Here is a 21,039-nt window from a genome sequence, read left to right as displayed (position 1 = left end):
CGCAGACTGAGACGGAAAGTTTCAGAAAGTCCTGCTATCATAGTTTTGGTTCATGTCAGCCGGTGTGTGTTGAGTTTTTTTTTTTTGTTGTTTTCAGACTGAGTACAGTTCTCTGTTTAGCTAAGTATTGTCTACATTTCCTGCCGTCTTTGGTTGTTTTGTCAAATTGACGCCCACATTATTACAGTGTGCTGAGCCTCATGAAGTCCATGGTAACAGGCTTTCATTGGTCTGTGCTCCCAACGCTGCTCTTTGTGTTCGGAGATGAAAATCTTAAGAGATTAGAATCAATTTAATAACAGTGTTTTGGAAAGGAATGCAGTGCTTCTAAACTGTGTTAAATGAGCCTGTGTGTATGTTGTAGTTGGTAGATTTGGGGGGGTTAGGGCTTATATGCTGGAGAAGATGGAAAAAGAGCTGTGCTCGGTGTTTATTGGATATAGTTTGGTTTCCTGCAGATGAATTCACTGTACCCCAGAGAGCTGTAATGTTTCCCCTGATAATCTGCTGGCTCTGTGGTTTTTACCTTCTTACCATGGTGAAGTTTTCATTAAGCTTGGGGGGGCTGGGGATTTTGGGATGGATGAAGAACAGACTGCATGAAAAATGGAAAGAAACAATTGAGCTGGACAACTTTTACTACACTAACTGATGTACTTAGATGAACTAAATTCGATTTACTGTTAAGTTGCACTGATTCCAATCAGTGTTTTAGAGTTGTGCTGAAGTTCATAATGAAGGAGGCCAATCACTGATGGCTTGAAGGAGTATCAGCCAATACCAGTTATGGGGTTTATTTGAAGCCTTCTGTTCATCATGTAGGATTGTTTATTTAACTGTTCCAATCCTTCCTTCTCTTCTGGGAAGACTTTCCTCAGGATTTTAGTATTTGGGTGCAGGAATTTGCTCCCATTTTTCTTCCACAAGAGCATTATAACACTTTCATACAGGAGGCACGCATGGTATCATTAACCGATTATTAGATGAATCGCCAGCTTCTTAAATGGGACTGTTTTCTGGTTTCTTTACTCCTGTGTGACCGTAGACTGGATATTTTTGGGTTGGGGGCAAAACCGACATTTGAAGACGCCACTTTGGGTTTTGGGAAACATGGTTCAACATTTTTCACCATTTTCTGAAATTTAATAGGCAAACACCTATTAATTAATTATTGACTATTGAAATAATAATTAGTTGCAGCCTTAATTCTTGACAATATTGAATATTAGGAATAAAACAACTTTAAAATGATCACAGAGGTACTTGCGGACCAGCTGTACAAGGATATGATTGAGGTTTTTTTTTTTTCAAGTAGTCCTATTCCATGTAGAAATTAATGGGATATTGCTATGGTTTTAGCATGTAATTATTAAAAATGCTGTAGTGAAAGAGCAAGAAAGTAATAAGAGATGTGGACCTATGTATTTCAACAAAGGAAAATAAGAAAAAAAAGAAACTGTCCAATTTTAAACTACCTTTGTAGCCATTCAGGTATAGATTTGAGTTTACAAGGTGCACTTGAATGCACCATGAGGTCCCTGTCCCTGTGTGTCTGTCAAACTCTGACACAGATAACAGAGAACAAAAGCAGCATAAATGATGCCAAAACATGGAAGAGACTCTCAGCACAGTTTTTCATTATGTGACTATTTTGGTGCCCACATCTGGTTCTCGCTGGCTGTTTATTTCCAACCTTGCACTTTGTCATCTCATTGGTTCTTCTGATTGGCCTTTATAGAGACCACTGTCCTGTTCAGAATGAATATCGGCCAATTGATCCGTGCACCCTTATTCAATAATTTATTGTTAAGTGCACCAAAATTTGCACGACACCACACTTTCCAACGCACTTGTTGTCAAAGTCTGAAAGATGTTTTAAGTAAATGTTAAGAAACACATCAGGTCTTTTAACAAACATTACTGTATTTTGCAGCAGTGTTCATGGCAGTTGTTGACATTTGTAATTCATATTAATCACTGTGTACTGCAAATTTTTATGGTAAAAAATTGTCAGACCAAAATAATTAAGGCTCGTCTTTTTTACCTTTAGTATTGCTATTTCACAGATGCATAACCAGTTTAAACTGTCACCTGGATTTTATGTCTATATGCACCCAAACAGTTATGTGTTTCCTTTTGCAAAAACAGTGTTGATCACAGTAGACTGTAAATGAAGACACGTGCCACTCAGCAAATGCTTCCACTTCTGGAAAGCAAACAAAAAATTGCAATAGAAATACAAATGAGCATCTGATAATGCATGATGAGAATGAGATGTATCTGATGTTGTCTCCTCTTGTCCACCAGGACGTGGAGGTTCCCCTGCATCTGCTGCGTTACGTCTGTCTGTTCTGCGGGAAGCACGGCCTCTCTCTGATGAAGGAGTGCTTTGAGTCAGGAACTCCAGAGAGCCTCCCCTTCCCCATCGCCCACGCCTTCATCACCATCGTCTCTAACGTGAGTCGGCCAACCCAAGCACAAATGAAAACCACAGCCACACTGCATCACAACTAAATAAAATATTGAGAGATTAAATTTTCAGATGGATTTGAAGGGAAGGTGATGTTTTGCCAGTTTATTAGGTACATCTAGCTCAGTGGTGTATGTATTTTTTCTGGCATGCCCCCCCTGTAGAGGCTGAAAAAAGTTCAGGCCCTCAGGCCACACAGTTATAATCAATCATTAGCAATAATTGGGGAAGTAAATGACTAAAAACAGAATTCAAGTTTAACTTTAGTGATGTGAATGTTAGCATGATAGCATCAGCAAGCTCTTCTTTGTTTATCTCACCTACAGAAGTCCTATTCATTTAACTTTGTGTCACTCTGTCCTTCTCCCCTGTCATCCAGTTTTGGAACCACTGACTTATCTACAACTAGTGCAGTCTGATACAACAGTCTTTCACAAAGGTTTTAATATTCAGTAATAGTTGGAACTGTTTCGAGCTGCTTTTCCACCACTGTAATTTTCCCCAGAGACTAGGAACCTTTGGAGGATATCTGTGTGTTTCCACCGCAGGGACCAGGATCTAAATTAAGTTCTAGGAACATTACTTCACCCCACAAAAAGTCCCTGCTTGGGAGATGGTACTTTCCAAAAGTACGGGAGCTTTGGGGGATTAGTTGAGTACTCACAACATTAAATTGTGTGTTAATTAATGTTTAAAAAATCTGCCGCCACAAAGCAGTTTGTTTGTTGTTCATGGTGCTTTGAAACGGTAAAGCAGCAAATCACAATCAAAAGCAGCACGACTCCAAGCTTACTGTCGTTTCCACATCGCACAGTTAGAGACAACGGTTTGTCGCTTTCTATGGCGAAGTCTTCAAAGGGCAAAAGGAACCTTTTAGTTTCTTAAAAAGTAGTTCCTGGGACTATAAATTCTGGGTGCTTTTGGTGAAAATGCTGCTTTTATTAGTGCTTATTTCAACCTGTATTATACTGACAGGTGTTTCTAATATTTAACCTCCTCATCCTCACTGATAAAAGTTGGATGGACAAAATAATTATCAGACTGCATTAGCTGTAATTAGGCGCGCATCATTACCTGCAGCTGAGATACTTGTAGTTTTAAAGACACCCAGTGTTGATCATCTGCTGTATTTTAGTGCATTAACTTAAGTTTGGTGTTAATACTTTGCATTGTGTCCTACAGATCCGAATATGGTTGCACATTCCTGCGGTCATGCAGCACATCATACCGTTCCGCACCTATGTAATACGGTGAGTTTACTCCAAACGGATGTCACTTTGTTTGTTAACAGAGGCTACAGTCTGCTGTGGCACTGTTCTCCTCTCATTCGCAGATGTTGCACTTTCTTGTTGGTACAAAAGAAAAATCCAGCTGCTGCACACTGTCAGTACTTAGGGTGACTTAATGCACTGGCTGTGTTTTGGTCATGTGACATTTTGTATATGCATATAGGCAGAACAATCAGCCAACCAAAAGAACCAAATCATCAACAAACTCATATGTACACGCACCTTGGAGAGGGAGAGAAAAAGAAGATTAAAATTTAAATTTGATAATCAGTGGATAATAGAACATTTATCTCCTACACCCCAGATGTTACTTTTTCTGCTTATGCTTGTCGATGAAGTGAATTAATTCAGAAATTCAGCAGCCCCTACAGTCATGGATTCTCCGCTAAGCTGTTGTAACGAAACGTAAAAACAGAGACAGCATTTTTCCTGTCTAACTCTGAGCCCCTGCACTCTGCTGCAGGCCTGTCTAAGACCGTGGTTTGTATATGACTGAGTAGCTGCCATTTTGTTGAACACCTTGCCTCCCTGTCAGCGCTGCGGCCGACAGCTCCTCCACCCAAATCAGGCTGGAAGAAATGCAGCTTCTGCAGAGGACTGGTAGTGACTGTTAGATTAAAATCAGAGGAAATCAAAAATCTAGATATGACAATTGGTCTTAGTCAGTAACTATCTCAATCCTGTGTTGCTCTGTACAAATTTCACAGACTGCACCTTTAAATGCTTTATAAAACCGTCTCTAGGTGTGTCTCCTTGTCAATGTTTGCTGCCGTTTGAAGTGACGAAGCCAGACGTGGTCGATTCGGTCTCAGAGCTCTTTTCCCTCCTCTGCCTCTGTCTGTCTCTCTCGCTCAGTCAGTCAGTCGGTGCACCTCGCTCATTCGTGCTCTCTCCCCCAAATACCAAAGTGCCACACATGTGTTGCTAGGAAGAGCTTCCGTCACCATGGCAACAGTTGCCAGGCTTCCAGTGAACCTCTCCTCACATGACCCCAGAGGAGGCAGAGCGCTGGCAGGCCCGGTCATGTGACGCAGGCAGGCAGGCTGATGCTGCCTCGCCGGCTCTTCTGTCTCACTGAGCAGAGACTCACAGTGGGCTGTAATAAGACTGATTAAAGGGTCATTCCATGATTTTATCCAACACCTCCTCCCCCTCATAATATCCATCCACCTCAGTGTTGGACAATAATTTCAACATCAAGGAGCAAACTTTGTCTCTGAAGCTCATACATAAGCTTCAGTTTTGTCTGCAATGAAGAGGAGAGGATTTGTTGTCATTAAGTTTTAACAGGGACTCTAAAGGGCAGCACACACCAGCGGCTATGATGCACGACAACAATGCATGAGCACGCTTAGTTTGAGTAATAAGATGAAGGATTAGTTGCATCAATGTGGATTCACATCTGAGTAAAACTTTACAAGATGACATGAAACACAAAATGAAATGCTGAAACTTTAAAAGAACACATTAGGGCTGTTGTAATATCAGATTTTCACCACACGATTCAGAAATATTTCATTGATACCTGGGATGGGAAATTGTTTGCGTTACAGTTGCTCCCATTCCAAAATAGAAATATATGTAAGCATATAGAAAATATAGTAATGGAAATAGAAATAGAAATTGTACGTATGTAAAAAACGTTAACAAAATGTGCATTAAACTGCTCTTTACATCAATATAGAAAAGTAGAAATAAGAGTGTTATATACAACAGTTGTATGCAATAGTGTAAAGCAACGATAATTCTGAAGATGGGGGATAAGTGTGTGAGGATAAAAGTATTATAAATAAAAGTATTGGTTGGTTTAAATGCACAGAAAAAATAAATGAATGCAGTGCACTGTTGTTATTGTTAGGTCAATATTGCAAGTATGAAGATGTAAACAAGATATAAATAATAATCAGCTTCTGATGAGTTGAACATATAAATAACTAATGGGTGAAATATGTCTTAGTGAGTTCATTTTCTCGGTCTCTTTATGATCAAATACCTGCAAAACCACTGACATACCCATCATCCTCTGCTGCATTTTGTGTTTAGTGCAAGTAAACAAGTCTTAAGTGCTAACATGCTAAGCTAAGATGGTAAATATATCTGCTAAACACTCACATGTGTGCATCGTTTTTGTGAGTATGTTAGCATGCTGATGTTGGCTTAAAGCATCACTGCACCTAAGCACAGCCTCTCAGAGCAGCTGGAGTGGCTGTAGCCTCTTATTCTTGTTTGATATTCAGTGCTTCCTCTTCAAACATTTCATTTGATACCAAAAAAGTTTTGGGATTCACTGCACAGCCGTGTTGATTTTATCTATATATAAAAAAGCTTTGCTTGTTGTATTTATCACAATAAATGACAGATTAAGTTCAACTCCTGGAGTAATATTGCGTAAAGAGCTTATACACACATGAGTCTGTGTACCCTGACAGTTAGTCTTCACCACACAGTTCTTGATGTTTTGCTGGTTCAATTTCATGTTAAAGAAAACATGTTTACTGAAAGTATGTTTGCCAGTTACATGAACATATGAATCATAATGAAAAAAGATTTGGGATTAATTTTTTTCAAGGCAGTTGTTTGACCTAAATATCAGTTTTAAATCAGTTTGATCAGCAAAACACAAACCCCTTTAGCAGCAAACTGTAGCCTCGGAGCTCATCAGGAAAGATCTGAAAACCACAAACCCAGCTATCCCAGCCCTGAGTGAAGAATGGATGAGTCATCGGCACTGTGCTGTTGATCAGATATCGGACTGTACTCCTACACAGGCAGGAAAAGGAAAATGATTAAACATGAACTCAGAAATTCTCTCAAATGTGTGAAAAGTTGGATCATCATCGAAAAAATCTTTCGGGATGCTTTTGGTGAGTTTTCGCTCTTCGTCTTTTCCGTTATCACAGTCGCAATGTGTCTTGGCATTTTGCTCCCCTGAGTTGCTCAAATTCTTCCTGGTGGATTTTTTTTCCTGTTTGAAGTGCTGGTGGTTAATTTTGTATCTCTGAAGTCGGTGGCAGTCGTGCTGCTGTTGCTGGTGTGGCAACAACATTACATCTTAAGGAGGGCATATATGTTTATGGAAGCAGAGAACTTGCAGTTATTTATTTAAAAAGATGTGCTTTGTTATCTCGATAATGATTTAATTAACTTTTGATAGGTCGAAGGTATTAATCAACAAAACTGTCAGTTCTTTCAGAGATGTCAGCATCAGTTTGGGCTTTTGGGTGGACACAATAAAATTAAAATTCGCTCCAAACAAATACATTACGCTGGTTTAAGTTAATTCAATGAATTTTGTGCAGAAATGTTAAAATGTTTGTCAGCTGATAAATTTTTGACCAGTGAGCTCATTGAATTCTATGTGCTGTGCCGTCTGCAGGTATCTGTGTAAGCTGTCGGACCAGGAGCTGCGGCAGAGCGCAGCGCGCAACATGGCCGACCTGATGTGGAGCACGGTGAAGGAGCCGCTGGACAGCGCGCTGTGCTTCGACAAGGAGAGCCTTGACCTCGCCTTCAAATACTTCATGTCCCCCACGCTCACCATGAGGCTGGCAGGACTCAGCCAAATCACGGTGAGTCACACTCCAAACATGACTGAACTCATGCCGCCGCCTGGGTCGGGCTGAACGGAACTTTTTTAAGAGGGCGTCTACATGGAGCTCGTCACAGTAACACCTAAACAGCTGTCCTGTTAGGGGGACATGAAGTTTTCTAAAAACGTTGCTCAATACACAGTGATGGAATCTTGAGGCTTTAATGCTCATTACGCGCCAGTTTTTTTTTTTCTCCAATGGGTTTAATCCTCTGTTCAGCGGCCATTTCTGGACATGTCAGTCTCAGCTTGTCAGGCTCAACTCTGCATTGTCATAGGGGGGAATTAGATCCAGCTGTGCTTTAAGATGCTCTTCGTCCCATTTCCTGTGTTAGGAAGTGGTTCCTCTGACATTAGTGTGTTCATGAACGTTTAAAGGGTAGTGTTGTTGTTGTTGTTGTTGTTGTTGTTGTTGTACATTTTATTTTGGGTGATGGGTTGGCTCAGACTAATGTCCCGATGATTTTGTGACAGACTTGTTGCTGCAGCAGTTTATTCTCGAACTAATTAACTCATTAACTAATCTAAATCTAAAATTACATGTGAGTAAAAAATGTATGTGCAAAAAGTGAAATAATAAGTTTTTTTTACCATCAAAAATACATTTGTTTTAGTCCACTAGACCTGGGCGATACAGCTGAAAAAACCTGTCATGGTGGTCGAGTTTTATATTGATGTTGTGTACTCCAATGGATGGAAGCGATTAAGGTGATAAAATGAGTAGAAATTACAATATTTTTGACCAAATATCTCGATAGGTGTGACAGTATTGTAGGAGATGACTATATCTCACAAAATATTAACACAATGATTTTTTTTATCAATAATCATCAATAATGTGGATATAATGACTAAAAGAGTGAGTGAAGGCAAACAATAGAACAGTCTGATAAGTTTAGAAAATGTAGCCTTTAAAATCAGCACAAGACCTATGATATATGATGATATAATGATTTCCTAAATCCATCATCTGTCTGTCTGTCTACTCTCATATCATGTTATAATAGCGATATATTGCCCAGGCCTGTCGTCCGCCATGTTTCTGCATCAACAGACAACAACTCAGCAAGTCATGTACCAAAATGTTCCTAACTTTGTTGTCAGCAGTTGTTGTACTGACTTGAGGGGGCGTTCACATGAATTTTCCCAGTTGGGAACTAATTTTTCCAACTATTCTGACACCACGTGAATGCAGGATACATGTAGCCTGTATAGCATTCTATATTCTAATGTTAGGATGTTTTCTATGTTAACATGCTCACAGTTCAGCGTGTCAGCATTATAACTTTTTTATCTCATAACATTCAGCATTTGCAATCTTACTACCTTTTGGTATATTAACATGAACATCCAACATGCAGTACTTTGCATTTTAATGCATAGCAATATAACATTGCTCTGTGAACATGCACACAATTTTTGAATTTTAAAATGTAAATGCTCAGCAGTTTGTTTTGCACGTAGCATTTTTACTTACATGAATGAAAAGTACTTGCGCATGTATTGTCTTGTTCTCCAGAAAGTAATAATTGACTATAAACTCATAAAATTGGCAATGAAGAGAAGGTTTTAGAAACTCTCATTGTAAAATTGAAATACATTGTTTTGTGTTGGTTGTAGTAGCACTGTAGTCATTATGAATAAACATGCTGTTGATTATTATCAAACTATCTACTGACAAGTCAGTGGTTTTGTTTTAATACGGTTAGAACATGAACTAACGCTGTTTCCTCTTAAATGTTAGTGAATTTTATCACTGTAAAACTTGCAACTTACAAAGTCTGATGCTCTATTTGATTAATTTGATTTAGTTTAAAGAGGCTGATTAAAAACCCCAGATGCAATTTGAAGTTTGGCTCTGCCCGTATTTCCCAGGAAACAGTGATAATTACAGCCACGAGGCTGTTTGTCTGCCAACAGCTGTCTTTTAATTTGAAGGTTTTGGTATGGCACTGATGGGAAATAACCTTGTACAACGATGCATGATGTACTGTTTCTTCACTCATCACGAAGTGTGTGTGTGTGTGTGTGTGTGTGTTTCCTCAGAACCAACTACACACCTTCAATGACGTCTGCAACAACGAGTCACTGGTGTCTGACACAGAAACGTAAGTTGGTTTAAAGGGACCAGATGCCTGTGCATGAAGGTGTCTGTGAACTCAGTCATTTATATACACAGTGATCTCACTGTCTCAGATGGTGCATGTGTAATTTGTTTTACTACATTTTCATGTAAATAAACATGTTACATGTGAATGGAGTGCAATGAAAAAACACAGATGAAGGAAAAGACACATTCCTGTCACCTGTTTTTACTCCTGTTGGGTTAAAACAGTTCAAATAAATCCATATGGTCAATATGCACCAGCACAACATCCTGCAAAACGATAAATGGAGGTTTTCTGCTCTTCTTGTTACAGTGTGTTTTGCTTTGCATCTCTGAACTCTTCATTCTGTCCCTGTTTCACCCCTTTAGGTCCATAGCAAAGGAACTAGCTGACTGGCTGATCCACAACAATGTGGTTGAGCACATATTCGGACCAAATTTGCACATTGAGGTGAGACCTTTGGTGCAGTATGTTTGCAAACATGTTGCATTCTTTAGTTATTTGTGTTAAAATGCATTTTCTCCAGCCTGCCAGTCCAGCTTCTTCACTTTAAAAGTGCAACAGTGGAGAGTGGAGGTCGGTTTTTTTTCTCCAAGCACTGCTGATCTTACACTGTGTGTGTGTGTGTGTGTGTGTGTGTGTGTGTGTTTTCCAGATCATTAAACAGTGCCAAGTGATCCTGAACTTCTTGGCTGCAGAGGGCCGACTCAGCACGCAGCATGTGGACTGTATTTGGGCTGCAGCTCAGGTACGAAGAGACAGATTTACACCTGACTGTACACCACTTTATTCCACTCCATTAACCTGTTTGTTACTCGTGAAGCAGCCCACAGGATTTATCTTTGTGATAAGCCACATACGCCAGCTGGCTTGGTGAAGTTGGAGTAATAATATTTTTCCTTTTTAATAATTATTATTAGATAATGTAGGTTTGAACATTTACCAAAAAGATAAAGAACTTTTCCAGCGTGTATCCGTCTCTACTGAATATTAATAATGATGCAGGATGATGTTGGCAGATCTTCTGTGTCAGCCAATAAAGGCTTTAAAATTAAATATTGCCGTGGTGCGAAATGAACATTTCTGCTGACAAGGCAGGCAAATAAGATGACACTTTAATTATGCGCTCATGACACCTGCACGTCTGCGGTCTGTAGGTGTTTTGACGTGTCTGAGACAAATATCAAAGTTGCTATTTGCAAGGATTATTCAGCGTCTGTCATGTAAGGATTCCTTCAACACTTTAATCGCCCATTTTAATTTATGGAATTGTTTGTGTTTTAATGCAAATTTAATTTTATGAGTCTTTCATAGGTGTTTGTTTTTATATTGTGTTTTTATCTAATGTTGTGAGCTCTTTACCAAAGATAATTTCCATCAGTTTGTGATAGACAATTAAATTTTTTTGAAGAGAGAAGGAACCAGCAGTAGTTTTCTTATTTTGCCCAGTGAGCGTGAGGTTTTTGAAAAGCATTGTACTTTATGTCTGCATCTGTCAGTGGGCCAAAACAATAAGAGGAGGCGTAATAAAATGTTAATTCACTACAGGAGACACTTGATGGTGTCTGCAGTTAGGTGGAGAAAATGTGTGCATTATACGTTTCTATCTGCGGTCAGCCAAAATCAGTTTGAAAATATCAGATAATGACAAAAATCCAATATTGTGCACCCCCGAATATTAACGTTTCTCAATGGAAATAGCTTGTTTGTTTTACATGGAATCTTCCTCTAAACTCAAGAGTATTATAGAGAATGATTTATTGATTAGAACAAACCTCACGCTGATTTGTGATCAACTCGTTATTGGATTTTATCACATGAAAATCCACTACACGGTGTGAAAATCAAGGGTTTCATACCTGCAAACTGTCTAACACAAACTATATACAATTCACACAGAAACAACACAAAACAATCTAGTTTTTTTTTGTTAGTATGTTAGGATGAAATTCTAACAGCTGTGCAAACTGGACAGTTGATATTATTGTTAAATACTGTAGAATAGTAGAATATAGAATTATAAAACTCAAGTAGTCTTAATAAAATCATAATAATGTAATTATATGCTATTTTTACCCATATTAAGTGTTTTTAAATTTCTTATAATATTGTATCCAGACAGTATCTAAGTATAAAAATATTTCTGCTCTTTGTTTCTTCTTTCAGCTCAAACACTGTAGCCGTTACATCCACGACCTTTTCCCCTCACTCATCAAAAACTTGGACCCAGTGCCTCTTCGCCACGTCCTCAACCTGGTGTCAGGTCTGCACCCCAGCGCCCACACCGAGCAGGTACACACACACACACACACACACACACAAAACCGACCGACCCATAAACGTGATCCTAACCAGACAGTTGCATTTTAAGGTGTTGATTTTCTGTGATAAACGCTCATTCGCCTCCCTCCCTCCTCAGACGTTGTACCTGGCCTCCATGCTGATCAAGGCTCTGTGGAACAACGCCCTGGCAGCTAAAGCTCAGCTCTCCAAACAGAGCTCCTTCGCCTCCCTGCTCAACACCAACATCCCCATGGGCAACAAGAAAGGTCAGTCTGCATTCATGTAGGGCAAATTAACACTGATGAATGGAAATGTAAGAGCTACATTTAAAATGTCTCAGCAACGACGAACCAACCAACCAGACATTACAGTTTCTTTTCTCTTGACACTTTGGTAGTGGTGGAAAAAGTGCTGAGTTCTTTTACTCCAGTAAAAGTGGTTCTAAAAAAATAAAGGCTATTGTTTTTCTACCACTGTGTAGAAATACTCTGTCCTGCATTCAAGATTTTACTTCAGTAAAACTACAGGAGCACTACCATCAAAATATACTTAAAGTATGAAAAATACTCATGCAAAATGACCAATTTCAAAATAATATGTATTATATTATTGGAATCTAGTTATTTATGCCTTAATTTCTTTATCACTTTAATGTTGCAGCTGGTAAAGGTGAAGATAATTTTAATTACTTTATATTACTTTTACATATAATATTGATATATTGCCCAGATCTATCATTATTTAAGATTATCATATGTCTGCACTATTTGAGAATTTACAGTATGTTGTTTTGGAGAAAATGTGTATGTCGAGATATATATATCGTATACTGCAGTATTGCCTAAAAAAATTGAGATATTAGTTATACTGTAAACTATATCACCAGCTCTAACTTTATAGTTTAAACTGCTAGTTAGCCTCTGGGATCAATTAAGTGTTGCGTCAACCTCTTAAGAGTGCATCATAAGTTATTTGTTGATTTTATTTTGTTTTATTGCTCTGCACTTTATTGACTACTAACTTAAGTTATCAAATAAGTGTAATGGACTAAAAAGTACAACATTTCCCTCTGAAATGTAGTAGAGTTGAAGTATTAAGTAGCACAATACTGAAATACTCAAGTAAAGTTCTTGAATTAAATTGGTCTTTAGTACAGTAGTTGAGTACTTGACTGTTACTTTTTACCCACCAATGCACTTTGTTTTCTTTCACCTACAACAGTGAAATCTGTGTAAGACCAATCCACCTCTTAAGCCTCATTTCCATTGCATGGTACAGCTTGGCTTGAGTCACTCTTTTATGATTTTCCAGTGTAAAAAGTTGTGGACTGTACCTGTTACCTGGTACTGTTTTTTTGGTACCACCATGGTCGACGTTCCAAGTGAGCTGAGCTGGTACTAAAAGGCTGATTTGTTAGAGAGAATTGCCACTACACTCATAGATGTCTTGCACAGTGACACTGAATAGCCACTGTCGTTTTTTTATTTATGCGACCAAGATAAAAAAAAAAGGCAGCTCACAATACTGCACCGTGTTCAACCGACAAAATGCAGACATTCTTGTTTGGTTGCCAATTGTTTGCCAAAAGGAAATGATAATCCTCCATTGTTCTTGTGTTTTAGTTGTGTCGAAGATAATGTAGTTGCAGTTTCACCTGGTGTTGCTATGGCAATCAGCTAAGAATCCTGCCCACATTGAGGGGGGTCTCAGCTGCAGTGGGGGAAAAAAAAATCAAGAAAAGTACCTGGTACCAAAAGCGCATCAAGTCGGGTTACGCCGAGTCATACCCTCGACAAAACAGACGTAGTGTCAAAGTCACAGATGAGGTTCCTCAGACTGGGTGCATTCTTCTGTCTCTGACATCTCAACCTCTGTGGATGTTGTGTGGCAGGTTTTGATTTCCTTCTCTGTCTGGTTCTGGTTCTCATCCTGTCATCTTGTCTGGTTTCAGGTTCGCCAGCCGCCAGTCCGGACAGCAGCGACAACAGCGACACTCAGCACAGCGGAGGCAGCGACATGGAGATGGACGACCAGATGATGACTGGCAGCAAGAGGAGCCAGCAGAGGCTGTCCGACACAGAGGTACACACACACAGACACACAGACACACACACACACACACACACACACACACACACACACACACACACACACACACACACACACACACACACACACACACACACACACACACTCTCTGTCAAGCACATCGTTATTGTCCTAGAGGGGCATGATTGATTGAATAAAGAGCGTAAATATATAAATAAAAGCATACAGTAGGTGCCATCATTATAAAGTGTAATGAGCCATAAAAGCATTAAGACTCCACTAGACATTTGTTAAAGTATGTGTGCAATACCAACGAGGACTACAGCTTGTTGAAGAACCCAGCAGCAGGGGGAACAGATGTTATCAGATATCTGCCCTGATGGCAGGAGTTGAAACTCTTCATGAAGAGGGTGTTGTGGGTCTGCCAGGGCGGCCTCTGCCCTCTGAGTGTCTCTGACTTGATAAACATGGCCAAGATCATTCAAGTTGGTGCCAGTGGTCTTTTGGAAAACTTTAACAATCTTCCCCAGCCTATTTTTGTCAACCAGACTGGGGTTTGCCAAACCAAATCATTGCAGTTAAAAGTTAAAATTGACTCAATAAAAAAAATAAAAATAAAATAAAACATTTTCAAAAGCGATCTGTCAACTTTCTCAAGAAAAACGGTCTGTGCAGATGGAGTCAGAGTTGGCATCAAGTCGCTGATATGCAGCTGCTGATGGACACGTGGAACTGGAAACATTTGAGCTGCATATCTGAGATTTTAAACAGTGAAAGCAGCTGTTCTGAGCCTGTGAGATTACAAAATAACTGACCTTCTAAAATCTGAACAGGGAACACTGCAGCCATAAGAAACACTGAGCCATGAATTTAAAAGAGAAATCTGTAATATATTTACTGTAATAAATAATTAAATTAACTGTGATATGTCCTCAGAGATTAAGAAAAAAATAAGTTGAAGTACTTGCTTCTGTGACAACAACACTACAGCAGCAGTGTCATCCTTTGAAATGTCAGTAACTTGTGTTATTGTTTGCCTGTTACACATTAATATGACTTTGAATTAATGGGACAGTTTCTGTTTATGAGTAAGAAATCATTAATAATAAGATACTAAGAGTAATAAGAACTCCTGGATGTGTATTTTCAGAGCAGTGGGCTTTTATTTTCAAGATAACGGGCTAAACAGCTGATCAACTTAGAGTGGAGGACCCATCCTCTCTTGTTGTTGCATTCACCATAGATCTTTAATTAAATAGGATTTCACTTGAGTTAATATACATTCTGTGGCTCCAACTCACTATTTGGACTGCTGTACTCATCTTTGGACATGCAGTTGTCACAGATTGTGCCTTTAAATACTTAACTCTATATAAACATCGCCATCACTTCTTATATTGTCATATTAGATTGATTTTTTTTTTTTAAACTACTTAAATTTAAAGTCCACGACGCTCCATCATTTTCAGTGCAATGAGAAAAACAAACAAACATTGGAGCTAACAATACAACTGAACATGAGCCTGTCTTTTTTCCCCTCCAAGTTTGCAGGAAGATATTTTTAACACATCAGAGATTTAAATCGGTGCTCTCACCTCTGACTGACTGCCACACTGAGGGGATTAAACTTGTTCTTGTGTCTCTCTTGTGTCCCCAGGAGTCGATGCAGGGCAGCTCTGATGAGACGGCCAACAGCGTGGAGGAGGGCAGCAGCGGGCCGGGCAGCAGCAGTGGCCGCAGCGAGGCTTCCAGCAACGAGGCGGCCTCCAGCCGAGCCAGCCAATCAGCCGGGAGCCCCGGCAGCGAGATGCACTCTGACGACATGGCGGACAGCGAGGCCTTAAAGGAGGAGGAGGAGGATGATGAAGAGGAAGACGATGAGGAGGATGATGACGACGACGAGGAGGATGAAGAGGAGGGGAACCGGTCAGCTGCTGAAGGCGGGCAGCAGAAGGAGCCCAGGGAGCAGACAGAGTCGAGGAAGAGGAAGGCCGGGGAGGCACTCGGCGAGGGGCCGAGCCAGGGGGCGGGACCCAGTGGTTCAGGGGGTGGAGCCAAGCCCAAGGTTCTCCCCTTCAACCCAGAGACTTCTGCTGTCATGGTTACAGCGGCGTCAACTTCACTGGAGGGCCGGATGAGGATGCTGGACGCCTGTTCCGCCTCGTCGTCCGCCCGGCCTGATGGGACGGAGCCCCAACAGCAGCCGTCAGACATGGGCCCCTCACAGATGGTCCAGGGGCCTCAGGAGCCTCCGTGCCTGCCGCGGCCCGGGGACTTCCTGGGAGAGGCCATGGGCAGTGAGCTCTTTAACTGCCGGCGCTTCATCGGCCCCCAGCATCACCACCATCACCATCATCACCACCACCATCATGAAGGGTAAGGCTGCTGCTTCGTCACCAGTATTGGCCAGAATCTGGTGATACGATGCATCACCATGCAAGGGTTCAGATTCAATATATTGTGATACCACTATGCCACTATATGCACAAAAAACGTTTTTTTATGCAATCAGAACAGTGAAGATAGGTCAGAGGTTCAAACAGCATAAAATGAACAAATACCAAGAATCTTTGAATGTATCACAATATCACAGTACAGTGTTTTTGAGAAGTGATACAGTATCTCAAAACATAATATCGCTGTATTTTCTAACATCCCTATTTGTTCATGTGTTCACCCTTGAAAAAGTTTCAAAATGTAGAGGGTTTTCTCATCTGGGGAGCATGAATGTACTCAGCTTGTTGCAGTCCTGTATTTCGTGTGTACATTGAGAGGAATTTGTCCTCATGGTGGCGCTTGGTGAAGGGTCAGAAAATCACCAGAAACATGGGTTGTTATCTCTGGAACATGAATATTCACAGCAAAGTTCATGGAGATCCATCCATGGGTTTTCAGTATCTTTTTTTGAGCTGCAATGATAATGTTGTCATTTTTATTTACATTTATCTAAACAGTGTTCTGCAGTTTCACTTTGTCTTTATAAAACCCTCCTCCCTCCCTCAGTCCCATGGTGGAGGACATGCTGAGTGCCGACGATGTGAGCTGCAGCAGCTCCCAGGTCAGCGCAAAGTCGGAGAAGAACATGGCCGACTTTGACGGCGAGGAATCGGGCTGCGAGGAGGAGCTGGTCCAGATCAACTCCCACGCTGAGCTCAGCTCCCACCTCCAGCAGCACCTCCCCAACCTGGCCTCAATCTACCATGAGCACCTGGTGCAAGGTGAGCCACACTCAGTTTCTTGAAAAGTTTAGAATACTCCGATTATTTTCATTGGACCAACCAGAGAAGCAGAGAAGGTAATTTTGTGAGCGCTCTGATCTCTGCAGGTCCGGCCGTCCATAAGCACCAGTACTCCAGCAGCCACGCTGTGACCGACATCAACCTGGACAACGTTTGTAAGAAGGGCAACACTCTGCTGTGGGACCTGGTGCAGGACGAGGACGCGGTATGTCGAACCCCGCTCTTCACCTTCTCTTCATTCATGAATTTAATGTCACGTTTACAGATAGCAACCAGCAAACAACAACAGGATGTGGTTACTTCCTGAAGTCTTTCTGTCACGGTGCTTCACAGAGCTTCCTTCTTTTGATAACCTGATACTGTGTCCTGACTGAATGCGAGCATCAGAGTATCACACGTACTGCATAACATCAGATGCTCTCTGAAGTTTTGGTAGTTAAATGAGGAGGTATCATGTAGATAAGTCTTCAAAGGTTTGGCAGCTCTTTCAACGTGAGCAACAGGAATAAGAGGAAACAGACTGTCTGACAAAAGCTAAGCCCAAAATGGTGCAGATAACAGTTCATTTAATGATTTCGTGGTTGCATCACATTCAGTTGGACCAAGTGTCAACTGTGATGTCCCATCTTGGTGTGTGGATTACCGTTTTGAATCCTCAAGTGTGGCATTATGAGCCTTGCCAGCCATCTTGAACGCCTTTCACACATGCACTGCCACTCTGCAGCCACATGTGTGTCCAGAGCGGGAGAGTGGCCTCTCGTTTTGTTTTCATAAAAATCTACCAACGTAACAGTCAGCCTACCTGAGTCTAATATTTCTTTAATTTCTAATGCCTTTCTCTGTCATCTGTGATGGAAAAACATGGATCACAGTCAGAGAAAGAAAAAGTGTGCAGCCTGCAAAGCATTGTACCACAAAGTACTTCTGCAGGCAGACTGGAGTCAGCTGAGCTCTGCGTCCATCACACTTTATTCGTTTTGAGACTCTGTGTTAATATCAGATAATTTCAAGTGAGTCGTCCTCCTCTTCGACCTGCAGGCATTACCCCTCGCTGAAACCATACGGATTATTTCCAACATGTGTGAACACATCTCACGTGGACAGTCTTGTCATGCTGCGTATATAAAAGGAACATTCGGCTGACGTCCCGACCTGACTCCCAGAGTAGAGATCGGAGTGCATATGTGAAAACAGCTTTATTTTTTTTGCTGCTAGTGTGCACGCAGTACCGACGAGTGTGGAGCTGGTGGGTGATGCACTGTGACCAGCGTGGCGCTTGGCTTTAGCTTGTCTGTTCAGCAGGAAAAAATGGTGGCCTGCCGCTTCTTATTTTGCAACCAGTGGAGCCGCCCCCTGCTGGCAGTTAGAAAGAATGCAGGTTTAAGGCATTTCCACATTGACTTTTCTTCTTATTTACCAAACAGTTTTAATAATCAGTCTTTGTTTGTTTATCTCTGGTGACCAGAGGTGATAATAACTTTTCTTATTAGATGACTCATCAAATTGATCACAGAGTGCTTCCTAGAGACAACATAACCAAAGAACAAAGGTGCCATCAGCTGAGAAAAACAAAATGAAAAGGAAAATAAAAGCAGTCTTATAAAAGGAGCTGTTCAGTCATTAGATTGAGTTTTCTTTCTTACTAACAGCCTCAGTGTTCTCTAATATTAATTTGTCTGTGTGTGTGTGTGTGTGTGTGTGTTTTAGATTCATCTGTCTGAAGGTCTGATTAATGAAGCAGAAAAGCTGCTGTGTTCGCTTGTCTGTTGGTTCACTGACAGACAGATCCGAATGCGCTTCATTGAAGGTTGCCTTGACAACTTAGCACACCACAGGTAAGAAAAAACTTCTACAGCAACAAAATAATATCTCCAGAACTCTTTCATTCCCTTAATGTATTCTTATTTTTGACCCTCATGTTTTCATCCACCCTCAGGTCTGTTGTGGTTTCCTTACGTCTACTACCCAAACTTTTTGGCACTTTTCAGCAGTTTGGCTCCAGCTACGACACTCACTGGATCACCATGTAAGTAACATTTCCTCGCTTGACTATCGTAGCAACCATTATTATTCACCATCATCATCGCTGCATTAATTTAAAGCGTCTCATTTCATGATGTGCGCTGCTGATTGTGCCTGTCGGTTCTGTCAGGTGGGCCGAGAAGGAGCTGCACATGATGAAGCTGTTCTTCGACAACCTGCAGCACTACATCCAGGAAGTCCGGGAACACCGGCACAAGTTTGCACTGTGAGTCCGTCAGCTCTTCAGCTAACACACACAGTAACACGCAGTTCTGTTTCACCACAAAGTGCCTGACAGAGCTGCAAATAACAATTAAAAGCAAGTATGTAGTTTTCTGGTATCATGTCAGCTCTATCACTGACATGTCTCCTGTGTATTTGTGGTTGCAGGTACAGCCACAGTGCGGAGGTCCAGGTCCGTCTGCAGTTCCTCACCTGTGTCTTCTCCACACTGGGATCTCCAGACCACTTCAGTAAGACTTATTTTATTCTGCTCAGAGAGTAAAACCTCAGTCGGGGAAAAAAAAGATGGAAATGAAACACTAGAGTTGCAAAGCTCACACTTAATTTTGAGGATTATGCCAATGACTTTTAGAAAGCCTGATACTGACATTTTAACTTTATAAATGGTCATGATTGTTGTCATTAAAGGTTCAGTTCATCCAAGTCAGATTTTCTCACCTTTATCTTGTTATATCTACTACAGTGGTATCATGTTTATGTGCCAAAGTTTTGAGAAATGTTTGTTGTTTCTCCAGTACAACAGAGGTCAGTGGGATTTTATTTGTGATGTCAAAACATTAGAAAAAATTGAAAGCCACTATAACAACATATTTACAGAAAAATGTCCGTGTTTCTCTTGAAGTTTTCCTGCTGTGATTAAATGAGAGGAAAAAATCTACTGCAGTTGACGTGGATTTGTATTTTTCAGTGACTTGGCTCAAATGTGCAGAAACAGGTCTACAGTTGTGTAGCTTTGCTTTGCCAACACTGGTGCGTTTTTTTTAACAGACGTTTGGAAACGAACTCTGAGCGAGTGTTTGGTTTTCTCTGTGAGTCTTTGGGGAACGATGCTAAAATAGACCTCATTATGCAACCTGAGCTGCCCCACTGAGAACAATGCTCCCGCTGTCTGTGTGTGTGTGTGTGTGTGTGTGTGTGTGTGTGTGTGTGTGTGTGTGTGGATGACGTAACGCTGAGGAGAAAATATGACACATTTCCCGTAGTATTTTACCAGCTTTAACCCAGTTTAATCACCCACAGCTATCATTCAAATTTTATAACCCTGACTACAAGAAATCAAAAGTCTGATGGCAAAGAGTCAGAACCGTCGTCAATATTTCATAGTGAAACTTGGCGAGATTCAGTCCAGACCAGAAAAGTCTGGGAATTTGATGAAAATTCTTCTTGAAAGTTGGGATGTCAGAGAAGTTAACAAAAATGTGACGGTACAGACTGTTTTCACCTTGACCTTGAAAGTTAAACGCCTATAGAGGACCAAAACTGCAAAAATCCAAAATAAATAAATGACTTAGTAAATAAATGAATATGCCATAAATACACCACAAATAATACAAACAAATATAAATGAAAAAAAGAAAATTGCATTTGAAATTAAGTACATAGGGAAATGAATACAAAGGTAAATAAATGCAGAAGCAATTTAATAATGATAATAATTTTATTAATTTTTTGTTGTGTTTATGACATATTTATATATTTATTAAGGAATTTATTCTTTCAGTCCTCTCTACTGTAGTATATTTTTACTCTCATAGAAAACTAACATTTTTCTTTGTTATGACTTAGCTTCATCTCTTTTTTTGTCCTTCTCCATAACTGTTCCTGGCTAATCGCTGCATTTTAAATCCCAGGTTTTGCTCATTCACTGTCTTTGAATGTAAAATAAAATGTCTTTAACAGTTTAGTTTTAGATCATCATAGAATTACGCACAAAGAGACTGAGGCTGGTAAGAAATATTCCTGTTCA

General features: G+C 40.5%; 1 protein-coding gene across 3 annotated transcripts in view; it reads left to right on the top strand.

Moving 5' to 3' along the window:
- Positions 1 to 21,039, top strand: part of usp34 (ubiquitin specific peptidase 34) — a 76,787-nt gene that overhangs the window by 20,420 nt on the left and 35,328 nt on the right. For all 3 annotated transcript variants that reach the window (XM_084714667.1, XM_084714666.1, XM_084714665.1), the window contains exons 5-20: positions 2,308 to 2,457; positions 3,653 to 3,720; positions 7,136 to 7,328; positions 9,395 to 9,456; positions 9,825 to 9,906; positions 10,112 to 10,204; positions 11,623 to 11,748; positions 11,876 to 12,005; positions 13,691 to 13,821; positions 15,446 to 16,164; positions 16,792 to 17,006; positions 17,114 to 17,232; positions 18,735 to 18,862; positions 18,964 to 19,053; positions 19,180 to 19,275; positions 19,440 to 19,522. In XM_084714667.1, the coding sequence (XP_084570793.1) occupies positions 2,308 to 2,457; positions 3,653 to 3,720; positions 7,136 to 7,328; positions 9,395 to 9,456; positions 9,825 to 9,906; positions 10,112 to 10,204; positions 11,623 to 11,748; positions 11,876 to 12,005; positions 13,691 to 13,821; positions 15,446 to 16,164; positions 16,792 to 17,006; positions 17,114 to 17,232; positions 18,735 to 18,862; positions 18,964 to 19,053; positions 19,180 to 19,275; positions 19,440 to 19,522 (2,485 nt within the window). The remainder of the gene's footprint in view (positions 1 to 2,307; positions 2,458 to 3,652; positions 3,721 to 7,135; positions 7,329 to 9,394; positions 9,457 to 9,824; positions 9,907 to 10,111; positions 10,205 to 11,622; positions 11,749 to 11,875; positions 12,006 to 13,690; positions 13,822 to 15,445; positions 16,165 to 16,791; positions 17,007 to 17,113; positions 17,233 to 18,734; positions 18,863 to 18,963; positions 19,054 to 19,179; positions 19,276 to 19,439; positions 19,523 to 21,039) is intronic.

The sequence above is a fragment of the Lutjanus erythropterus genome, chromosome 3 (assembly GCF_056507025.1).
Source record: "Lutjanus erythropterus isolate fLutEry1 chromosome 3, fLutEry1.hap2, whole genome shotgun sequence".
Classification (NCBI taxonomy): Eukaryota; Metazoa; Chordata; class Actinopteri; order Lutjaniformes; family Lutjanidae; genus Lutjanus; species Lutjanus erythropterus.
Note: the sequence above shows the minus strand (reverse complement) of the source record. Positions and strands in the feature narration are given on the sequence as shown.